The 20,945-nt window shown below is 38.5% G+C and overlaps 1 protein-coding gene across 7 annotated transcripts in view; it reads right to left on the minus strand.

Moving 5' to 3' along the window:
- The window catches only part of AGFG1 (ArfGAP with FG repeats 1), a 35,542-nt gene that overhangs the window by 14,010 nt on the left and 587 nt on the right, over nucleotides 1-20,945 (minus strand). For 6 of the 7 annotated variants that reach the window (XM_083868467.1, XM_083868469.1, XM_083868466.1 and 3 more), the window contains exons 2-5: nucleotides 12,421-12,514; nucleotides 1,971-2,086; nucleotides 1,269-1,431; nucleotides 101-257 (exon numbers count right to left, since the gene is read on the minus strand). In XM_083868467.1, coding sequence (XP_083724593.1) covers nucleotides 101-257; nucleotides 1,269-1,431; nucleotides 1,971-2,086; nucleotides 12,421-12,514 — 530 coding nt within the window. Of the gene's footprint in view, nucleotides 1-100; nucleotides 258-1,268; nucleotides 1,432-1,970; nucleotides 2,087-12,420; nucleotides 12,515-16,916; nucleotides 16,964-20,945 lie in introns of those variants that run through there. The other variant, XM_083868468.1, reaches the window with a different exon arrangement.

The raw sequence follows: 20,945 nt of genomic DNA on the forward strand, positions 1-20,945 counted from the left end.
CACAGAGATTACATATACGTCATGAAGTTTAGTCAAAAGCCATCAAAATTAGAACTACATTTTATACATTTAAAAGGGATACAGTTGTCCGAATACCTACCTGTGTGACTGTTGAAGTGTGCAAAATTAGCAAAATTTGCCGTAGCAGTTGACTGAGGAGGAGCAGCAGCAAAGATATCTGAGCCAAGGTCACTGAGGAGGTCAAATTGTTTCTTTTCTTGTTGCTGCTGTCCTTGAGATCGAACTACAACAGGAGACTACAAACAAGATTTCAATTAGCTAGTACAAAAAGGTGGTATTTTACCAAACTGACATTTATGAAGTATTAGAAGGCTAGACTAAGCTTATGCCTTTAACAAGGCATTTATTCCTGAAGTTTAAGATGCTGTATGTAGCACACACCCTCCTCCTAGAGTACAAGGAAGACGATTTATGCTACTACTCTGGCTTTTAAAGGAACTCTGCAGCAGATTTACATGATTTCATAGCACCCAGAAGATTAAAGTAGTGATATATTATTAGCAACTTCAGATTTTGTATTCCAAACTGCCAATACTGTACAAATACAAGCAATAAAACTTAATTTTACAAGATGTAAAAGTTATTCATTACATTCTGAAAAAAATCTTTAGAATTCAGTGTAAGGAGAGAAAAATTTCATAGTAAGGCTTGAAGTCACAATTTTCTACTTTGAGTTAAAAGACATCCATTCAAAAGTTGCCTTTATCCTGACAGTAGTTTTCACACAAACTGTCTTCCCTCCACAAATCTGAGTACACAGTGTTGTCTGACTTTCCATTACAGCACACAGACGCCCCCGAAAGCCACTTAGGCCAGTTTGAGAATGCAGAGGAATCAATAAAAAATATGACATGCTTTCATCCATATATTCACTACTAATTTCACAGTTAACAGCATCAATCATTTTCTTATTTTCAAAGAGAAAAAACAAAGATGAAAATGTAACACATCAGGTCCAAACTTTATAGAGGTATTTATGCAAAGGACCAAAACACAATCAATTAATCCTATCACAATGCAAAACTCTGCTTACTGAAAATAACCACTAAAAATTCATTTGGTCAATAGAAACAAACTTCATTTAGTACCTGATCTGCAAACATATATATACTTCAGTAAAATATATGAAATACAATGATCACATTGGTTTCTACAGATCACAGCAGTTATTGCAAGAATTTCTGTGCCACTGAAAGAGTAAAAAGGACTGCAGAAGAGTTCTGTGCTCCTCAGCAGCCATGACTCACTTGGCTAGGTGTGCCCTTGTTTAAGTGCAGTGCGGGCGCAGCTTCTCCCAGGAGAGATTTGAGTGGCTTCACCTCAGGTGTGCTGCTTGTACTACTGGCAGAGGACCCCGATATGGATGCGTGGACTGATGCCACCACCTTTGCTTGCTCTGGAGGAACATACCTACATTCAACAAGATCAATGGTTGTTACAAGTTTCACATGAGAAGATCCTAAGTCTGAAGTTGAGAACTGGCAGATCTCAGCTTTGCTACTGAAACCCTGATCCTGCAATAGATTGTGTCAGTAGTTTGCAAAATACCCATTCTTTAAATATGCCAGAGATTTTCTTTTAAAAATGGACTGGAATTTGAAGTCATCAATATTTTTAGCACTTACTCAATACAAAATATGAGTTTTTCCCATACTAATAAATAGGATGGGAAACAATAGTCTGCAAAACTGTTATTTTACACTGTTATTGACATCCTCTTATGCCATTTCTGTTCTATCAATATGAACATTGAAGAACTTTAGTTTCTTTCTTCTCTGCTTCCTACAGGAGCTCCAAATAAAGTTCAGAAATCATTTCACTTTACAGAGCTGCGTGTCCTAGTCTGAAGAGCACACTCAAAAAAGGAAAGCACACTCAAAATGAGAGCAAACAGTTCATCTACATTTCTCATCATAGGGGCAATTTTTATAATAGTGATGATATCTTACCATCTTTTCTTTTCATATTTTTCCTGTAGAAATTCCTTCACTTTCTGTGGATCCCTGAAGTCTGGAATTGCTGATGATCTATCATCAAATAGGCCTAGCCAAATCTGTTTGCACACCTTAAAAAATAAAAAACCACAACAACACAGACTGATCAGAGAAAATACCTCAATTCAAAACCTATTTAATTTACTATTGTTAATACACTAAACCATTAAAGTGTGCGGCTGCATAATTTATATTTTAGACTGAGCTGCTGAAACAACTGACTGGTGCACCATGTAGTGGACTAAATATCTAAAGTTGCCTGTGACAGCAGGGGCAAGAAGATTCCAGCATCCAATTTCACCATCCAACACTCCTTTTACAAAATACTTGCAGAATGTACTCATGAAATGCAAAGCATTTCTACTTGTAACCTTTAAGATTCTTCTCCTTCACCTAATTCTACACATTCCTTTACTGTACTTCAGGGCTTAAATTGTGTCAACAGATTCCATATGCCCAAAGCCTCAAATAGTGGATTTTAAAGGATCCAAGCTTCAGCTTCAGTATTTATACTTTAATTACTATTTGAGTACAGGAACTGTTTTTCCAACAGTCTTTGTTACCATAACACAGTTTCTACAACCCCATATACTTTTGAGTGATGGTATGAAATAAAGGGTAAAAATACTCTTGCTCCAATTTAATTTTCTAATTGTTGTTGTGAGTGACCAACAGTTGAACCACTTGTGAAATTCTCAGCATGTTCAAACTTCAATTTCTGAGCAAAACAAGAGTAAAGGTATTCTCAAAACTAAACAAGACAGGAGTTTTAACCTGAAATATTTTAAGCCCTTCAGACTATTCTGCAAGTAACCTGAATATGCACCCAAACAGTAACACCAAACATTAGCTGCCCTCAAAAATCACAGTGCCCTTTTAGAACAGGTTTCTCCCAGAGAAGCAAAGTCAAAAAAGCTTTGTTTTTATGATGTATAGCCTTTCTTCCCACACCCTTTCTGAAATAGCCCTGACCATCCCTCTTACATGCCTACTACAAACATGCCCTCTATCCCTGCAAGTGTCAGGTTTTCTACATTGTGCCCAGTGACCTTCAGGAGAAGCACAGGCTCAACAACCCAGAGCTGCAAAACTGACTGCTCTGGAACTTAGCAAATCAAGGCAGAAGCTGTGATATTTCCACTTCAGCATTTTCTCCGAACTAGTTGGCAAACATGATAAATCTTATAGATAATTTTAAAGATTGCTCAGGATTAGAGAGATTAGGCAGACATCCTAACTACATATTTCATACTTGATGTTTCAGTTCTAAATAGCCCAACTGCATATTCAACACCTAACAGTCCTTATTACCAACATTATTTGGTAATAATGTCATCTACTGGTTAGACAAACAAAAACAGATCTAAAGATCAAAAGATACTTTAAATAAGTATTTATATAGTTAATTTAGAGCTAAAATCAGTAGTTCCTACCTCAAATAAACTCAGCAATTCTGCATTCATTCTGCAATTGTACTCAACAAAAGGGTTAAGTTCAATGCACTGATTTGAGTTCTCAAAATTAAACAGTCACTTACAGTATAGTAATAGATAAAATAAGATTTCATATGGTTGATACTTCTTCATACAAACTTAGCAGACAAACTTAGTCAAAAAAGTCACAAGTCTGTTCTAAAGTAAAAGCTAATATCAAGAATCACTGTTTTCACTACCAATCTTTCACTACTTTTTGGTGACAAAATTTATAAAGCCAAAATATTCATGTGTGTAGCTTTAAACTTGCAGTGAATAGTCTTGAGATGAGCCAGCAGTAGTATTTCCATACTTAGATTTGTGAGTATAACTATACAAGCAGCAGTCATATGATTGCCAGGAGGAAGAGAAGTCCTGCTTGTGGCTATTTACAGAATCTCTAGCAGCAGGAGTTGGTGGTGCTCAAATCTACACAGTCGCCTCTCAACCCCAACTTCAATATTGGAAATAACATCAGGAAACACCGAAGAAAAGAAAAATTGCGCTGAATTTCAGACAAGAAGACAAATGTTACAACAGCCCCTACTTGATTCTGCATCCAGCACAGAAACACTTGGGGCTTCACCATGAGTTTGTGGCAAGCCTGAATGGGCTTGCAAATGATAGAGGAGGGCCCCTTCCCCACCCATACCCAACCATCCAATTACTCCTCCTCCTCCCAAAACAAGTCAGATCAAAGAAACTCATCACAATTACCATGTCCCTTGTGCCATTGAAACCTGGAGGAAATCAACTCACAGCAACAAACCACAACCCAGTTTGTCACATTTCTCCCTCCTGATTTTCTGCCTCATCTTCACCCTGAAGTGCCTAGGCATTTGGAGCGAGGGGGAAAGAAAACAAAACAAAACATCCCCAAAACAAACAAATGAAAACCCTCAACAACAAACAATCCAAACCAAAAAACCCCACCACTCTGTGTCAATGTCTCAGGCCACCGAGACCACTACAGGCTATTTCTGTGAGGCCTCAGAAAACAAGGTGCTGTGTGACTTTATATCATTCTCAGCTACAGAGCTATAGTAGATACAGCTCTATGAATATGCAAACAGGAACGGAGGAGGACTGTGCTGAACAAACACCTGTTAGTTTAAAATGATGCAAGCTTCTTAAAGGGATCAGCTCTTGCCATTGCATTGCAATTTTTGCAAACCTGCAGAAAGCAGGCTTCCAAAAGTGCTTCCTGGAGCATCTAATTCCTTCTAAATACCTAACCACAAAAGGAAGTAACAAGTGAAATATGCCTTAAGTCACTACTGTAATTAATTTAAACAGCCAGGCACTCTCTGTTCTGTTGCTGGTAGCACTGAGAACAGTTTTACTAAATGGGCAACCAACTTTATTACCAGTTTTACTAATGGAAAACCACCAAGCCAAAGAACCCACTTAAGTCACACACACTTCAGCAAGACATTCTCATTGTACCAGAGTCTGGCTGCAGGAGCTGTACATGTGCTGTTTAAAACATTCACCACACCAGGATGCAAATTAAATTTCACCTGGGTTTCTTTACCTAGAGAGTTATGAGAGAAAGTACAACTTCTTAAATATGGAAAAGTCTTAAACCAAATCCAGACACTCACAACAGGTAAGAGTAGTTTGGATTTGGATAGTGGGAATGATGGAAAGGAACCATAGGACTGTATGTACAACATGACTGGAATATGAAGGGTAAATCACATCCTCATAAGAGCATACTTATGCTTTCAGACCATACTTATTCCCAAAAAAAGCAGTTTTGTATTCCTAGTACAGTTGGGCTTCATGATCTTAAAGTTTTTTTCCAACCTACATAATTCTGCCTTAAGTCCTTTAGGAAGCCATATTTTATAAGGCTTAGAACAACATCAGAAACCATGAAAAGGCACATATTTCTGTCTGAAGTAACACACAATGCTTTGAACATCAGCAGCCGTTCCAAGCAGGCATTCAGAGCCCAATAAAAGGCCCATTGTCTTCCCTTGTTTGCTGGTGACCTGTGTGCTCTGTCTAGCTATACTTCTGCTACTATCATCTGACTTGACAGGGATCCACAACACTGCACTGATTATGCTTCAAGTGAGCCACAAAAAATTTTCAGCCATCTAAAAAACCACAAATGGCAGAGAGCTGTGCAATACAAGATGAAATCAAAATTGAAAAATAAAATTTAAAAAATACTGTTGTCAGAGACAGAACTCACATCATGTAATTGTGTTTTCTTCCCATGGTCATTTAAAAAGTAAGTCACCAATAGTCCTGGATCTTGTGCAAAGAAAGAAGTTTGCTGCGAGAAATTTTTATTTTTTTGATTTATGTTTATTGATCAGGCCATCATGGTTTTTGTTTCAAAGCTATTCAAAAGTTACTCTTAAGATAAATATCAGGGAAACTTAAGCCATACAACTTGCTGCTTATGGTGGGGAATGATTACTCAGCATTTATACCTTTGGTACCCTGATTATTCCCTACTAATTCACCAACAGAAATGGACAGGTACTAAAACATTCATTACAACAACAACAAAAAAATAGCACCAGTATAGAAATATCAGACTGGCAACTTTAGTTGCTAATGCTTCATCATAAGCTTCAGTGCTCTGTTCTGTCTGGCCCGCCAGCTGCCCAGGCAGGACACCTGAACAGCTCAGTGACTCCCACAGTTATTCAGCACAGTTATCCACAGCATGTGCTGACTCTTGCAGGGCATGGGAGCAGCGAGGAACTGCGAAAAGGCATTGAAGGAAATGTAAACCTGCACAAACACAAGTCTTAAGCAAGCAGTTGAGCTACTAAACACTGTTTTCTTCTCATTTAATACAAATTCACTATCTGAAAAAAAAATCCAAGGAAGTAATTGTTTTCCGACTTTGGTTATTTTGAAAACGTATGTTTTGCAAAATTTGAATTTGATATACCAAAGAGCATGTACTTCAAACCACCCCTCTAACTGTTCCATATATAAATCACACTTGCAGGGATCATTCAGAAAATGCTACTGCACAAGTTGTATGACACATCTTCAGCCCCATTTTAACAGAATTACTCATTCCTTTGCTTTTACAGAAAATACATGAAACATCATCCCGACTCACCACACAATTACACAACACTACTATTAAGGTATCAGGCCTAAAAATTCTATGGCTTTTTGATATCCTTCTACATTGCACCATCTCCTTGGGAATACTCTGGTTCTGCCATTTAATATTAATATTGTTCTTTCTGCAAAAGCAGCACAAATAAGCCTGTGCTCAAAAGCTCTGTTTATTCGCCAAAAGCTTTGCTATACTCCTCCTTTTGATAACCACAGCTCTATCAAACAAAATGCTCTGCTTAGAGAAAAGCCTGACAAGCTGGAGCCAAGAGTAAACATTCAAGTTATGTGAAAGCCCCTAGAAACAGTGGAACATATCCAACAATCCATAATCATTGTCCACTGTCCCTGAAAAGTATAATTAGTCCATGTCCCACTGGTTCACCAACAGAGCAGGGGGGAAAAAAAAGGAGAGCATTGAAGTCAGAATGACTAAGCATACGCAGCATTTGAAAGTCTACTTTTGTTGAAGGGTTGACAGAAGCAATACTTTGAAATTTTGCCCTTACTACACTCTGGGGGCTGCAAAACTCAAGACAAAGCAAAGTTTTATCTTGTCAAGTAGCAATAAATAAATAACAAGATTCAGTAGCTGTCTTCATGGAATTCAGAAGTTCATGAGAATCCCTTTACAACTGCTTTGGGAATGATAGTACCTGTCCTCTGCCAACAAACTCCAGTCCTGTAAGGGATGTCATTAGACACTTGGCATGGCAACCAGATACTGGGACATTCAGAATTAGATCAGTAAGTATAGCATGAAGTAAAGAGGAAAAGAGAATCACAACCAGCATCAACCTACTCACCCTGACCTAAATAAAAACCCAGGAGGTACCAAGGCAGAAACTGTGAGTTGCCGTAACTTAAATATATCATTGAAAGAAGAAATTGGGCCAAGTGCATATTGTATGTTATAATAAAGCTTTTACCTATATTTCTCTTCATACCATTGGTTTCCCTGAATCTGCACTCTACAGTTATTCCATCTGAGGGGGAACTGTTTTTCCCAGAGTAATTATATTTACCACACATTAAGTTTTCCATACACTATTTACATTTGTAGTCCTATACTTTGAGAAATTACCTTTGTTTTCAGCTTTGACAGAAAGCAACAAAGAACACATCCCATTCAGTGCACATCTGGCACACCACAAAACAAAGTTAACCAGAAAGGTTTCTGGTTTAAAACCCAACCTCCAGTAAGATTTCATGCTTTCACATGTTCCAAGCAGGGCTCAAAGACTAAAAGAAAAATACACGTACCTATTTTCCACAAAAGTTTAGCTTTTGTTGATTTGTTTTGGGGTCTTTCTCCTATGTGTTTTTACAGAGTTGGGCAAGTGGGGAAGAAAAAGACCACTAAAAAACTGCTAATTAGGAAAAGAATCAGCATTATCCATCAAATTTTGCAGGAATACTGAGAATCTGAGATTTCAATTATTTCTATTCCAGCTATGTATTTCAACTACCAAATAAAGCTTTGCCATGTCATAACTATTTCACTGATAGAGATCTCCAGTGTGTGTGGGAATGCGGATACAGGAGAGACAAAGGCCTTTACACAACACATAGAGACACCACACTTTAAAAACTCCTGGTAGCACAGTTGTGCTAGTTAGGAAGAATAAAAATTCATCTATTAGGAAGAATAAAAATTCAGTCAGGCCAGCAAAGTTAAGTTCTTGCTCATTAAGCCTCCTGCTCTTGCATGCAGTGAAGGCAGCAAGGCAAGGGAAAGCTCTCACAGGACACATTCTCTTGGTGATAGAAGCTGCACTTCAACTAGGAAAAGGCACAGTACTTGACCTCCAACATTTCTTGAGGCCCAGACAATACCACTGCATAGGAAGATTACATGTGTCAGTCTAGTTTAAAAAGCTCTAACAAGATAATACCTTTCAGAAGGCTGGTAAATGCCAAATCAGATTTCTTCTCCCCCTTCCTGCCAATAAAATATCCTCAGTTTTCCACCAAATGTAATGCTGACAATGCAAAGAACTGCATATTACCACACAACAAAACTATGTTCCAAAACATAACACCCTACAGGAAGAAAGATTTGGAAACAGTTTCTTTACATAAACAAGTTATAGCTTTGTTCAGTAATTCTGCACTTCTGATGTCAATATTATTCATTAATCTCTGTAGGTTAAAAGAATTTTATACTGCCAGAGTACTGATTTCAAAGGCAGCTTGGGTCCAGAAGATACAGTGGTTTCATAAGCAGAGTCAAGCCAGTAAATCCTGCTAACAAAGACATTGTTCTACACACAATCAGCTCATGTATCTCTGTATCGTATTAACAGAACCAGCAATGTACTCCAAGGACACCTGACTGCACAGCTCATGCTGTCAGCACCCATCAGCTCCAGCTCAGCACTGCTCCTTCCACTCCAGGGTTTCTAGGCCACTTCCCACAGTAAAGGAGATTCTCGGGACACATTCTGGTCTGGCCTAACACCAGCTCTGAGGCAGACTCAGATTGCAAGAGTGCAGGAAACAGGGACTTGCACAGGTGCTACTGACAGTCAGGAAAATTGGCACCAACCCAAAATTCGGCATTATTAAAATAACTACAAGTAGCTGAGCATATCTTCATGTGTTCTGCTCATTAGCTCAGGTAAACATGGTCTTTGCCCCAGAGTAACAGAGATTTTCTAAATACAAGACCATCAAGATCTTTTCCTTCAACCACACGCATATTAGAACAGGTTTTTGGAAAGGCTATAAAATACCTGCCATTTTTTCAAAAAGGGTAAGAGAAAAATTAACTCTAACTGGTTTGCCTCATAATACTGTTCTTCATCTTAGAGGAAAAGTTTCTGAATAAATATTCACAGCTATAATGGCAACAGGAGATTAGCACCACCTCCACTTTCTTCAAACAGCAAGTTCACTTCCTACTACCACTGCACAACTGAATCAGAGGCCGAATCAGCACTAGCTTCATTTGAGGATGAGTATTCAAACAGACACTTCCTAACAAGAAAATGCGAAAATACCTCACACTGTTCTTCATGAAGAGAGCAAGGAGACAAAAAACTCTACCCAGTGAGTCAGAACTGCCTTTATCCCTCAAAAGGATTTCAGAAGGCACTTGGGGAGTATCAGCTGGAAGATGCCTCCATTCTCACTGCAGTGACCTAATCCCAACATCAGCAAAACTGGAGTCTGGACAGCTGTTTATACCTCCAGATGATTAAGCAAAACAAAATATAGGTGTCTTCTAATACAGTATAAGGATTTAAAACTCTGAAGCAGTAAAAACTCACTTAAAATAACATTCGAGCTACCTGTACCAGAAAGACATCTCTTAGAACATGTATATATATATGGGCAAGAAGATGGTGTCCCACCTAAGGAAAAGCTGCTCTTAATAATCTCCCCCTGAAGCAGATGCTTTGCAGAAACCTTTCAGTAACTGAGTGTTTTATCCATGTTTGTTTTCTTTTGTTTGTTTGGTTGGTTTGAGTGGTTGGGATTTTTTTAGAGGACTTCAACCTCATACAATACACTCACCTTATAAATACCCTTTGAAGAAGAGTGGAAAACTACTTCCTCTAAGAACAGCTCAGCACCTTAACTGCTTTATCTCATGGAAGTTTTCTTGCTATTTTTCTTTGTATTCAGAACAAGACCCCTATTGTACAACCATGAACAACTCATCTGGAAACAAGAAAGGTTATCACAGAGGCCTTGGCCAGGTTGGAGAAAGACTAGAACAAAAAGAATTGGAATTAAAGTATTTTAGAAGTTGTAGAAAAATGGAAGTTAAACATGACAGATTGCCAAAAAAAGTTGAGCTTCTTTTAAAGAATATCGCTGTACAATTGTTTCAATTGTTGATGTTACAATATTGGACAATTCCATGTTTGAAAAGTCTCATTTTAAGAAATTTCCTTTCTTCCTATACACACAAGAGCCTCCTACACTGAACAGCATGCTAAGCAAAAAACCATTTTTTGTGAGGCCAGATGAATTTCCTCTGTCCAATACATTATCTTATCTGCAGATAAGCATTCCAAAGTCCAATACCAATAAAAGAAAGCAAAATCCCTATTTAACTACTGCAATACAAGACACAACGAAGTGAAAATATATTTAACTGGATTTTAAACTTCTAACAGTGTTTAAAACAGTAATAATTTCTATTCAATATTTGAGCACTCCTTGAATCTACCATCAGCACTTACAAGTGCCTATTCAGTTCTACTCAAGAATTAAAGTAATAATCAACAACCTAAAACTAAACTCAAAAGGACATCTTCATTTATGATGCAGCTCATTTAAATCATCGCAATTCTCTAATTAAAGTACTACAAGTGCAAAGACCCCCCACTTTTGAAAGAGAATTGCACTGCAGAAGTCTGTGAATTTTTTATGTCAATAATAAAGTATGTATCAACTAAATCATGATGATTAGCAGACTAGTCACAGCTATAATGAGGACAACCACACTAATCAGTTGAGAAGGGATCACTTAAGGTTCCAGATCAGTGAAAACAAACTCATAGCACTCTCTAGACATTGCAAGGTCAGTAAAAAATGAAATTAAAACAAATACAGGGAGGGAGCTACAAACACATGTTTTGCTTTAGAGTTTGTGAACCTTAAAGCAAAGCTGGAGTTTATAATCTAATCTTGTGGAAAGAAGCTCCAACACACTCTATGTGAACCCACAGATGATTCTTTATTAAATTACCTTATGCAAAATTTAGCAATAGGCCCTATACATATACACACATACATATGCAATGCTCTACAGTTTAAAAAAAACCCAACCAACCTAAGCCATCAAGAGTATTTTTATAAAGTCTGAGAGAGTTCAGACCTTGTTCTAGCTCTGTCTAGAGGAATCATCCAGTAACAGTCGTTTCAACAAATAACATGTTTACCAGGGCAGAAAAAGAAATTACTATTTCTGTTTTCCTTCTTCATCCTGACAGCCACGAATGGACTAACGTTAAGTATCAGCATTTTACTGAATGATGGGATTTATCTCCACAAAGCTTCACAAAAACACACTAATGAAACACTCTCTAGCCTACAATAGTTCTACTAAACAGGATACAGATGCAATCAATGTGAAGCAGAACCTTATCTAGTTTGAACAGAGGCAAAATCCTCAAGGTCACAGCATGGTATTCAAACACAAACTTCACCCTCACACTGAAGTCTGCAATAGCCACATCCACAGCTTACGTTCTCCATGTATTCCCACAGAGCCAATCCAACATTTACCTCAATTTTTTTCTTTTATTAAAAAGAACAAAAAGTCAGTATGCTAGAACTTGTCCTCTTCAAAGCTGCCACAAACTACGCACTAGATAACAATTTCTCCCTTTCCTTCCTCTCTCCAAGAACATTCAATATGGATATATTTTTATTAAGTAAAGAGGTGATTAAAACTACTAGAAGACTTTCTGACACCAAGTGTGATGAAATACAGCTACAAGCTGTATTTTTGTATTTATTTTTGTCACAGTACAGTCTTTCAGGAAATAGTGCTGCAGTCAGTTTCAAGTTCTGAGATTGCAGGCAAAAAAAAAAAAAAATAAAGGCTGCATATTGCCTTATGCAAAATCAAAAGAAAACTCAATTCAGAAATACTGATCATATCAATCTGGATTGTCTGGGTTGGGCAATAACATTATGATAATCAGCTACCCAATGAAACAAACTCTTCAGAAGCCTCATGTCAAATTATGTTGGCTTCAAAGGACTTCTGTCTAGGTTTTGCCAGAAAAAAACCCAAAACCCCTAAGTTTTCTTTTAAGTGTGTTTTCAACTTTAATACTAAAGTGCCAAACCCACTTTATTCTCTAAATAATACTTACTTCATTTCCATGTTTCTGCAGAAATTCTATTTCCTGTTGTGTGAACGTAGTCATTGAAATCGACTTCACTCTGTGGGGTGGATTCAAGCCCCGCCTGAAAGAAGCAAGAACTATTCAGCATTTGGGAAATTTGTCATCATACAATCACATTTAACACTACAGTGAGAAGTCAGACAGTTTTAAAATCAGGAGCCATCTCTCTAAAGCACACACATTTTTGGGAATGTCATACAACTTAAGGCTGTGTAAGCTCTCCTCAAAGTAACACTCAGTATACAAATCCCAATAACAGCACTTCAGGGGAGACCAATATTCACAATCGCTCATGTAAAGTCACTCTGGCACTTTCTATGCAAATTTAAGAAAATAAAAATAGACTTTTTTAAAAAATCCTAATCTGCTTCACCCTTGTCTCTACATTTTGTCACTCACTTTGGAGTTCCTTGGTTGTAGTTTCCTTTCCCTCCAACTCCTTCCTTACTTTGATCTCTTACTTCAACTTCTACACAATAACTAGATTTCTTCAAGTTAAACTGCCCAGCTCAGTCTTTTTCTCTTGCCTTAACCTACATTTCCTGTTTCCTCACAGCATTTTTTCTAGTTCACTTTTTGCCCATGCACTCACAGGGGTTTACTCCTCTTCCCAAACACTACAGAAGTAACCACGACAAAAGCAAAAAGACACTGGTTTTGGTGTGCTCTCAAATGAGAGATGCCATTGCTAATGCCACAGCTCCAAACGTGAGCAGCTCTGCCCTAAGCCCAGGCTGGCAGCACTCTCCCCCAGCCCAGGCTGCTGCAGCAGGGCCAGCAGGAACGCCAGGCACTTGCGCTGCCACAGCCTGACATTGTCAAACCCAGTTCAGTCATAACCTGCAAGCACAGAGAGAAAACCTGCTGAGCAACAGCACCAGGGCAAGAAAAAGCTTGCTGTCTTTTCTTTTCAAACTCCTTCTTTAAATACATGCTAACTACTGCTTTTGCCTACAAACACTTCCAATCAAACCCGAGCTGTGCTTTGACCAGTGGATGCAGAAACATTCCATCCCACATGTGCCAAGCAGGGGCCAGTTTAACACTCAGGTTAATCATCTTAAAAAACAATTAATATACATTAACCATGAGATATCAAAGCACACAAAAAGCTTTCCAGGAATGTAATATGGGCCTAACGAATCACTAAGAAAATCAGCTTATAGTTGTATTGTTTGTATTTGTCCCTACACTTTTAATTCTAAATTTGGTTCAGATTGCTTTTAAGAATAATTTAAAAAATCCTCACTGACATCTAATTTAGGACAAATAGTGGTATTCTTTAAGCTCTGTGATTATCCCAAGAACATTAACTCTAAGTTAAATTGTTATCCACCAGAACAGCCTATGACAAAAATCTGATATTCCAAATATTAACATTATATTCAACTTTGACAGAAAAGTTTTAGCACTTGAAGTTTTCCAACTAAGTCTAATGGGATAAATACTGTTGTGCATTTAGCTTGCAAATTCACCTTCATACCTAAATTCAAGTGTACCTGTAAGACAATTGTGATCCTGTGTTAAAAGATCTCCAGGACTTTTTATCAGAAGTTCAATACAGGTCAGACTACTAAGCAGTAACACTTTAGCCTAAGTTTCATGAGGAAACAGATTTCAGATAATCATTGTATGAAACATTTGGATAAACAATTAATCATATTTTGCTAAGAAATGCAGTGATTTTGAGCACCTTGAAAGCAGAAGTCATTTACAAACATACAGGCATATGAATATTAGTTTTACATAATACTATTTGCTTCAGCAAATTTTTGAAATCGGAGCAGCTGACATTAGACTCCATGGTTCAGCACTGTGACAAGGTAGAAGGTGCACTAAAGTTGGTGAGAGAGGTTTTAAGATAGTTTAATCAACTATCTTCTCTCAAAATATTAAATTTCTTGGTAAAATAAGTTACCAATTTAACATTTTTCATCTAGCTGTATCATCTACATTACAATAAATTACACTTATTTAAAATACTACAGTATTATCTAAGATTTTTTTAAAGTAAGTACTCGTTTTGAGATGATGTAATTTAAAAGAAATCTGTAGGAGTTCTATGCAGTTAAAATTCATTGTTTCAGAGCTGGTGCTAGGATTAGGCTTTGCTTATTTTTGGGTTTTAAAAGAAACACCTTCTCGGTCTGTGCATGAAAGTAATTGCATTTCACTAAGTGGCACTTGTAGCATCACACATTGAGTGACAGCACAGAAACAAAGTTGGCATCCACCTGGCATTTCACACAGATGTGCTCCATCAAATGTTATATGACAATTACTGTCCCTTGCTTTTACAGTAAGTATAAAACTGCCTTAGTCTGCTCAATTTACTCTCCTCCTAGTAATTACAATAGCAGCACACTTAGGTAGTTGTAAACGATTTAATGACAATTTAAAAGCCAGAGCTATTCCCTAACACATTCACACATTTTTCAGCACAGGCAGTATATCTCAACTTTCCCAGTAGCTCCTGCTGGAAATCCCTTTTTGCAGTAAGTACAGTTTAAGTGCTCTATTGTACCTGTGCTGGCAATTTCAAGGCACTGCACAAGTTCTTTAAGTCGTGCCTACTCTACACTGATCTACCAGGGCTCCCCAGAGCATTTACATCAGCAAACATTGATATCTTCAGTGTCTTCAGCTCTATTAAGCAGCAATATTAAATGTGGTTGAGGCCTAGATAAGATTTTGTTAAACCTCACCAGAGACTTCCTTCCTCCATGCCTCTCTCTCCAGTGAAGCGTTCAGATATATAAGGTCTTATAAGGTTTCCTGATATATACATTATATCCACGTGGGATAAGATGAATTCACATTTCTCTTACACCATGCTGCTAAAAGAAGGAAGACATCTCCCCTAAAGATCAGATCACCACACAGACGTGTCAGATGTCTGGCAGGATGAAAGAGAGCACGGCACCACGTCAGTGCTCCACGAGGACTGGAAATTCTGAACAAAACCTTAAGAGCCACTATCTAAAGTAAACTATAAAGCTGCAATACTGTACATTCAAGTATTTATGTCCATTAAATATGGCAAAGAACGCAGGGAACCTATGTAAAGCTTCCTCTTATGCTAAAGCAGCCTAAGAAGTCAGCCCAGAAGAAGGATTTCAAGACAAGAAGCTGCACACAAACACAGCCCAAACATATGCATAATCTTCCTTAGAAAAATCACTTTGATTCTAGAACAGCAAACTCTCTATTTTTTATGATTTCTAACTAACATCCATGAATTGCTTGGAATTTCCCTGAAACAGAGCAGTTGTGGAATTTTTGAAACAGGATTCAAGGACCAACCCTTCCTTACCTACAGAGACTATTTAATGACCCAAATAATTCACAAACAGCTCATCTACATATGGGAGAAGCTTACTGGTAGACAGCCAAGTACAATTATCCCTTATGAGGAATTAACAAACCTCCTTTTTCATAGCAAAAATTATTCTTTCCTCATATTTAACAAATGTTTCACACAGTTCTAATGCTTTACAGTACTCCCCATTTAACAGGGGACAGAATGGCTTACAGTCCCTTAGTGCAAATTATCCATGCCTAAATTTAAATTGACCCTGAACAAGTATTTGCAACCTGCCTCTGTGCAGCTGCACCAGTTACTCCCTTCCCCACAACAGAACCCTGGGGAAGGCAACAACCAAACGCTACCTCAGCACTCAGAGCAGACTGCAGCTCTCTCCTCTCAAGAGGCCCCGGGGAAAGATGACAGAGTAAGACAATTCTGCCATCTGCACTTATCCAGCACACCAGAGCTAGAACATCCCACACAGAGATCCCACTCATCACTGCCAGCTTCTTCACGCTCAGCAACGATTATTTCTGTGGAAGAGCACTGTGACCAGAGCTTCCAGCCCAGAGACTCTCCTCCACTGACCCTCACTGAGTCACAGCTCAGCATAGGGGCAGCTTCAGAGAACATGAGACCTCTGTTCTGCAGAGGGCATTGTTAAACTGGTGCTCTCACAAACAAAGGAAGCTTTAAGGCCACTGACACAGGATTCTGCAGTCTGGCAACTGAAACATTAAACATTCAAAACACAGTCAACAAGCAGTGGATATTTGTTACTAACATCATTTAGTGGCAAATTATAGTTGAACTTGTGATTGTTGGCAGAGCAGGCGCCTGCAAAGGCCAGGGCTGGGAGGGGAGAAAAATGTAAAGAGTGAGCTCTGGCAGAACAGAGGGTCCCTTTCGTGGGAGGAACGGTGGGCAGACGGCTGCTCAACACTGCCAATGTCCCCTGGATCAGATTTTAACACCATCTCAAGTCTAAGCCAGCAAAACCTGATGTCCTAAAAAGCAGGAAGTTAATGAGGCAAGTCAAATACCAAACCCCACATCTCCAGGTGTCCAGAAAACCCAATGTCACAGCATTGGTTATTATTTCTGTGCTACTGTAATTAGCAAATGAGAAGCAGCACTGGCCATTCCTGATACTTGCAGACCTCCCTGGAGACCCTCCGCCATCTCACAAGCTCATTTATTTTTAATAGCAGAAGACTCATACACACATTTTGAAGCAGAGTTAAGGTTAATTTCGGTTTTCTCTTAAAAAATACCCAAATATTCTTTCTGAACTGCACAGTGTTCACTGTGGTATAGAGATTTCCTTTGCTCTCCTGCCCTGCAAATGAAAACAAGAAATATAGTAACACAAAAAATACCTTTAAATATATATATATATATACACACAGAGGCACAGACCACATGGAGTCATTTTCCAAACATGCTCCAAAGGAAAAAAAGGACTGAAAAGTCATGCTACCACAATCACCTTCACTCTAGCACTGTTTATTTAGACTATTTTAATTTCTGCTAAACTTCTAGGGAGAGGTCAATAACTCATCACCACTGCACAGAGATGTTATAGTCTGTTACTAATCTATCTGCCATCAAATACTTCCATCTGGTTAAAACAGAAGTCCCCTACCAATGAACATTTTAAATTTATTTCAACTAGGAGCATTACAAGCAGCCAGACGGCCAATAGTTGTAAAAAAAAAAAAAATAGCATAAAAGGGCTTTAGCATTTCTCAAAGTATCCAATATGTTTTAAACATTACTTGTTGCTGAACAAGGGACTTCCTAAGTAAGTTGGGAGGGAGTTAAGAGGGCAGAGAGAGAAAGGATAGGAGTGCCTTATTTATCACATCAGCAGATACAAAAAAAAGTAAATATTAAATAAGAAAAAATAGTAATTCAAATCATGTGCAAATGGACTCTCAAACAGGGATACCTTCCATTGAACTGAAAAACGTACTTTTTATCAAAGTTGGGAGGGGGCTAACTGAGTGCTACGGAAGTGCTTGAAAGCAGAGATGCGCAGAGAGCTGAGATACAAGGCAGAGAGGGATTTGATAAGACAAAGGGAAGGATATCACCGTCAGCAGGCCACATGGGAGCATCCAAGAAAACAACAGTTATAGCTACTAACATAATCCTTTGAATCAAAGGACTTCTGTCAAACCAAAATAATCTCCCTGCCAACATTTCCCGAGATGCAGGTTTGCTGTAATAAAGAGAAATCTTCCCGTGGTGTAAGACTGTAATCCTTGACCCGAGCATGCTGCTCCTCCAGAGCATCTCCTCCCTCTCTCAGGGCAGAAATTGTGTGTACAATTCCAGATATCCTATATTCAACAACACCAACAAGTTGAATTATCTTGTGTGATGCTAACATACTGTTTTTGCCCACATGAAGAATTTAAACACAGGGGACAAGCAGAAGTACTTCAAGAGGAAGCAAATTCACACCACTGTGCATGAACTTTCTCTTGCATGCACCATTTTGCACAGCAAAACTTCTGCTCTGCTAAACCTGATCTGATCACTTAAACCCCAGGTACTACGGAAAAAACCTCCTGTCATTCACACTTCTCACTTGACAAGACTCACCTTCGACATTTAAGTCAGAAACAGATCTTTTTAGCAAAGCCACTAGTTCTGTCACTGTTTTTAGCAGCATATGAACAAGCTAGACATCCTCTTTTGGGAAACAGTAGAGGGAACAGTAGGTTTTTAAAGCTGAATCTAGTAATACATAGCATCACTCTTTTGATAGACATGAAATACTTAAAGTAAATTCAGGATGGTTCCAGAATTAAGATTTTGGATGTGAATAGGCAGTCCTTGCCAGGACAATGAATAAACACTCCAGAAAACTAGTAAAAAAAGAGTTCTACTACAGTTTTAAAGAGTTTAGATTATCTAGAATAACATGCCTATTTAAGATGATACTGATGTTAGCAATCACTTCTAATTAATTGAGAAACCTTTCTGAAGGAGACTTTAATCTACCAGTATTTTAATCTTGCACTGGGCACTTCATACTTGAAAAAACTAGTCTACTTGACTCCAAGAATACTTCCTGTACCAGATTAGAAAAAAAATAATTAAGGCAAGAAGCAATGCAAGCCATTCACATAGCATATAAACAAGATAAAGTACTAAGATTATTAAAGCCTTACAGTAAAGCAAGTATTATGAGGCAGAACGCAAACAGCACATTAAGAACTACAGAAGAAGCAGCACTTTTATAGCTGCCTTTATGTGGTTTGTTCCCAAGTCATTTCCCTTCACCCTGAAATTCTACAGTGAAATGCATTTGGAAATCAACAAATTGTTTGAAGAATTTCTGACAGAAGTGTTAAAATTAAGTTTCTAATTATGAAACAGACATGACCTACATCAAGTGTCATCACTAACAAAAACATCCCACTGGCTAAGTCCTAAGGTGTTAAACAATGCATATGATCCTGCAGAAACAATTTATGGAAGTTTTTCAAACTTGACATGAAAGGATGAGTCCAAATTTATTTTAGAGGGAAGCTTTAAGTCCTCCTAACAGTCATTTACTCCAGCTGCAAGTGTAGGTGTTACTAGCTGTAAGAATCAAACGTGTTGTTTGTGGCTGCTTTTTTACAGTAAGACAAAAACACTGCATATTTAGATTGAAAAAAACCCCTCACTTTCATTTTATTGGAATACCAATACATTAACCATGTTTTTGTAGATAGTCTTCCTCCTTTACGCATGGTAACATCCAAATGATGGTCAACTTAACACCAAGTGGCAGCTGTCCCCTGCTTATGAGCTGCTCCACTGCCTGTACATCCTTTTGGTTGCTGTAAGTGGGACTGTGCACTGGGGTAGTCCACACCTCCCAGCCAACAGATAAAAGGAACAGACTCTTCTGAACTCACACTAAGCATCTCAGCAGCATTCACAATATATTTGTCTATTAAGGTTAAGAAGCCTGAAAAATAAAGACAAACCCTCTCAGGGTGCAGCTCTATCACACTGTCAGTTTAACCCAACAAGAACATGTGCAACCATTAAATAAGCTCAGTGCAGTAGCTTAAAATAGTTTCACATGCCAGCACAAAACACAGTTTGCTAAGAGAGCAAACAATAGCCAAGGCTGGCTGATTGACTGGCATGTATGTGTGAAAAACTAGAGTCTCTTTTCAATTTCACAACCTAAATGTATTTTCTGTATTTGCATCAAGTCTGTTCAGAAGCCTACATGAACTAGGAGTAAAAGAACCCCAAGTCTAATTAGCTGTCTATGAGTATAAAAGGCAGTTTGTTCCATGTAAATTCAGCAAGGAACACATCTGCTTTGTTTTGTATTTCAACATAATTACCAACTCTGCTCTAAAACACCTAGACTTGACTAGGAAGGGCTCTTTGGGGTAGTAAGGGGACAAAGGGGACAGTAAGGGGACAAAAATTAGTTTAGGCTCCTGAATGCCTTTTATGAACTCAAATCCTTAGAAACACTGATCTGTACCCTTTGACATACTATTTATTACTTCTTTGGTTATTCTTTGATTCTCCTCTGTTCCATTAGCACAATGCTACAGAATCATATAAAAGCAAACCGATACAGTTAAGGAGACAGCAGCACTGGACAGTGGGGTCTTTCCCCCAAATTACGGATAAGTGACTGAAATTCACAACTGACTCATCTCAACTCTTAGTTTCACACACACTATCTCTGGGGAGGGTGGGTGGAAAAGGGAGGAGTAGTGGGGAGGCCCATACAGGAATGAGGAACAGGAAAAATGCAATCACTTTATCAGAGCCAATCCCTTTCCAAGGTCTATAGATATAGTTTGTAGGAAATAGGGGAATGCAAGGGGGAAAAAACCCAACCACCTTCTACTTTTCTGATCAAGTCCCTTAAACCATTGGGGCTGGAGTTTATCGACTGAGACAGAGCTTAAAGAGTTGTACAAACTACCACCAAGGAGAACTCGATGCACATAAAGCTATCCTGGTGGTTTAACTTAACGTTAAAGTAGTACAGCGTTGGTATCCCCGCATCTTCAAGGCTGTCATGACAGTGAACTGCTCCGCCACGTGCCCTTTCTCTTTCCACAAGTCCTGCCTCACACTTGTTTCATTAACCAGCCCTCCGACACGTCCGTGGGGCGGTGGTGCTCCGGCTTCCCGTGCGCGCTCCCGC

Source organism: Zosterops lateralis (assembly GCF_965231275.1).
Source record: "Zosterops lateralis genome assembly, chromosome: 10".
In the NCBI taxonomy this organism is placed as follows: Eukaryota; Metazoa; Chordata; class Aves; order Passeriformes; family Zosteropidae; genus Zosterops; species Zosterops lateralis.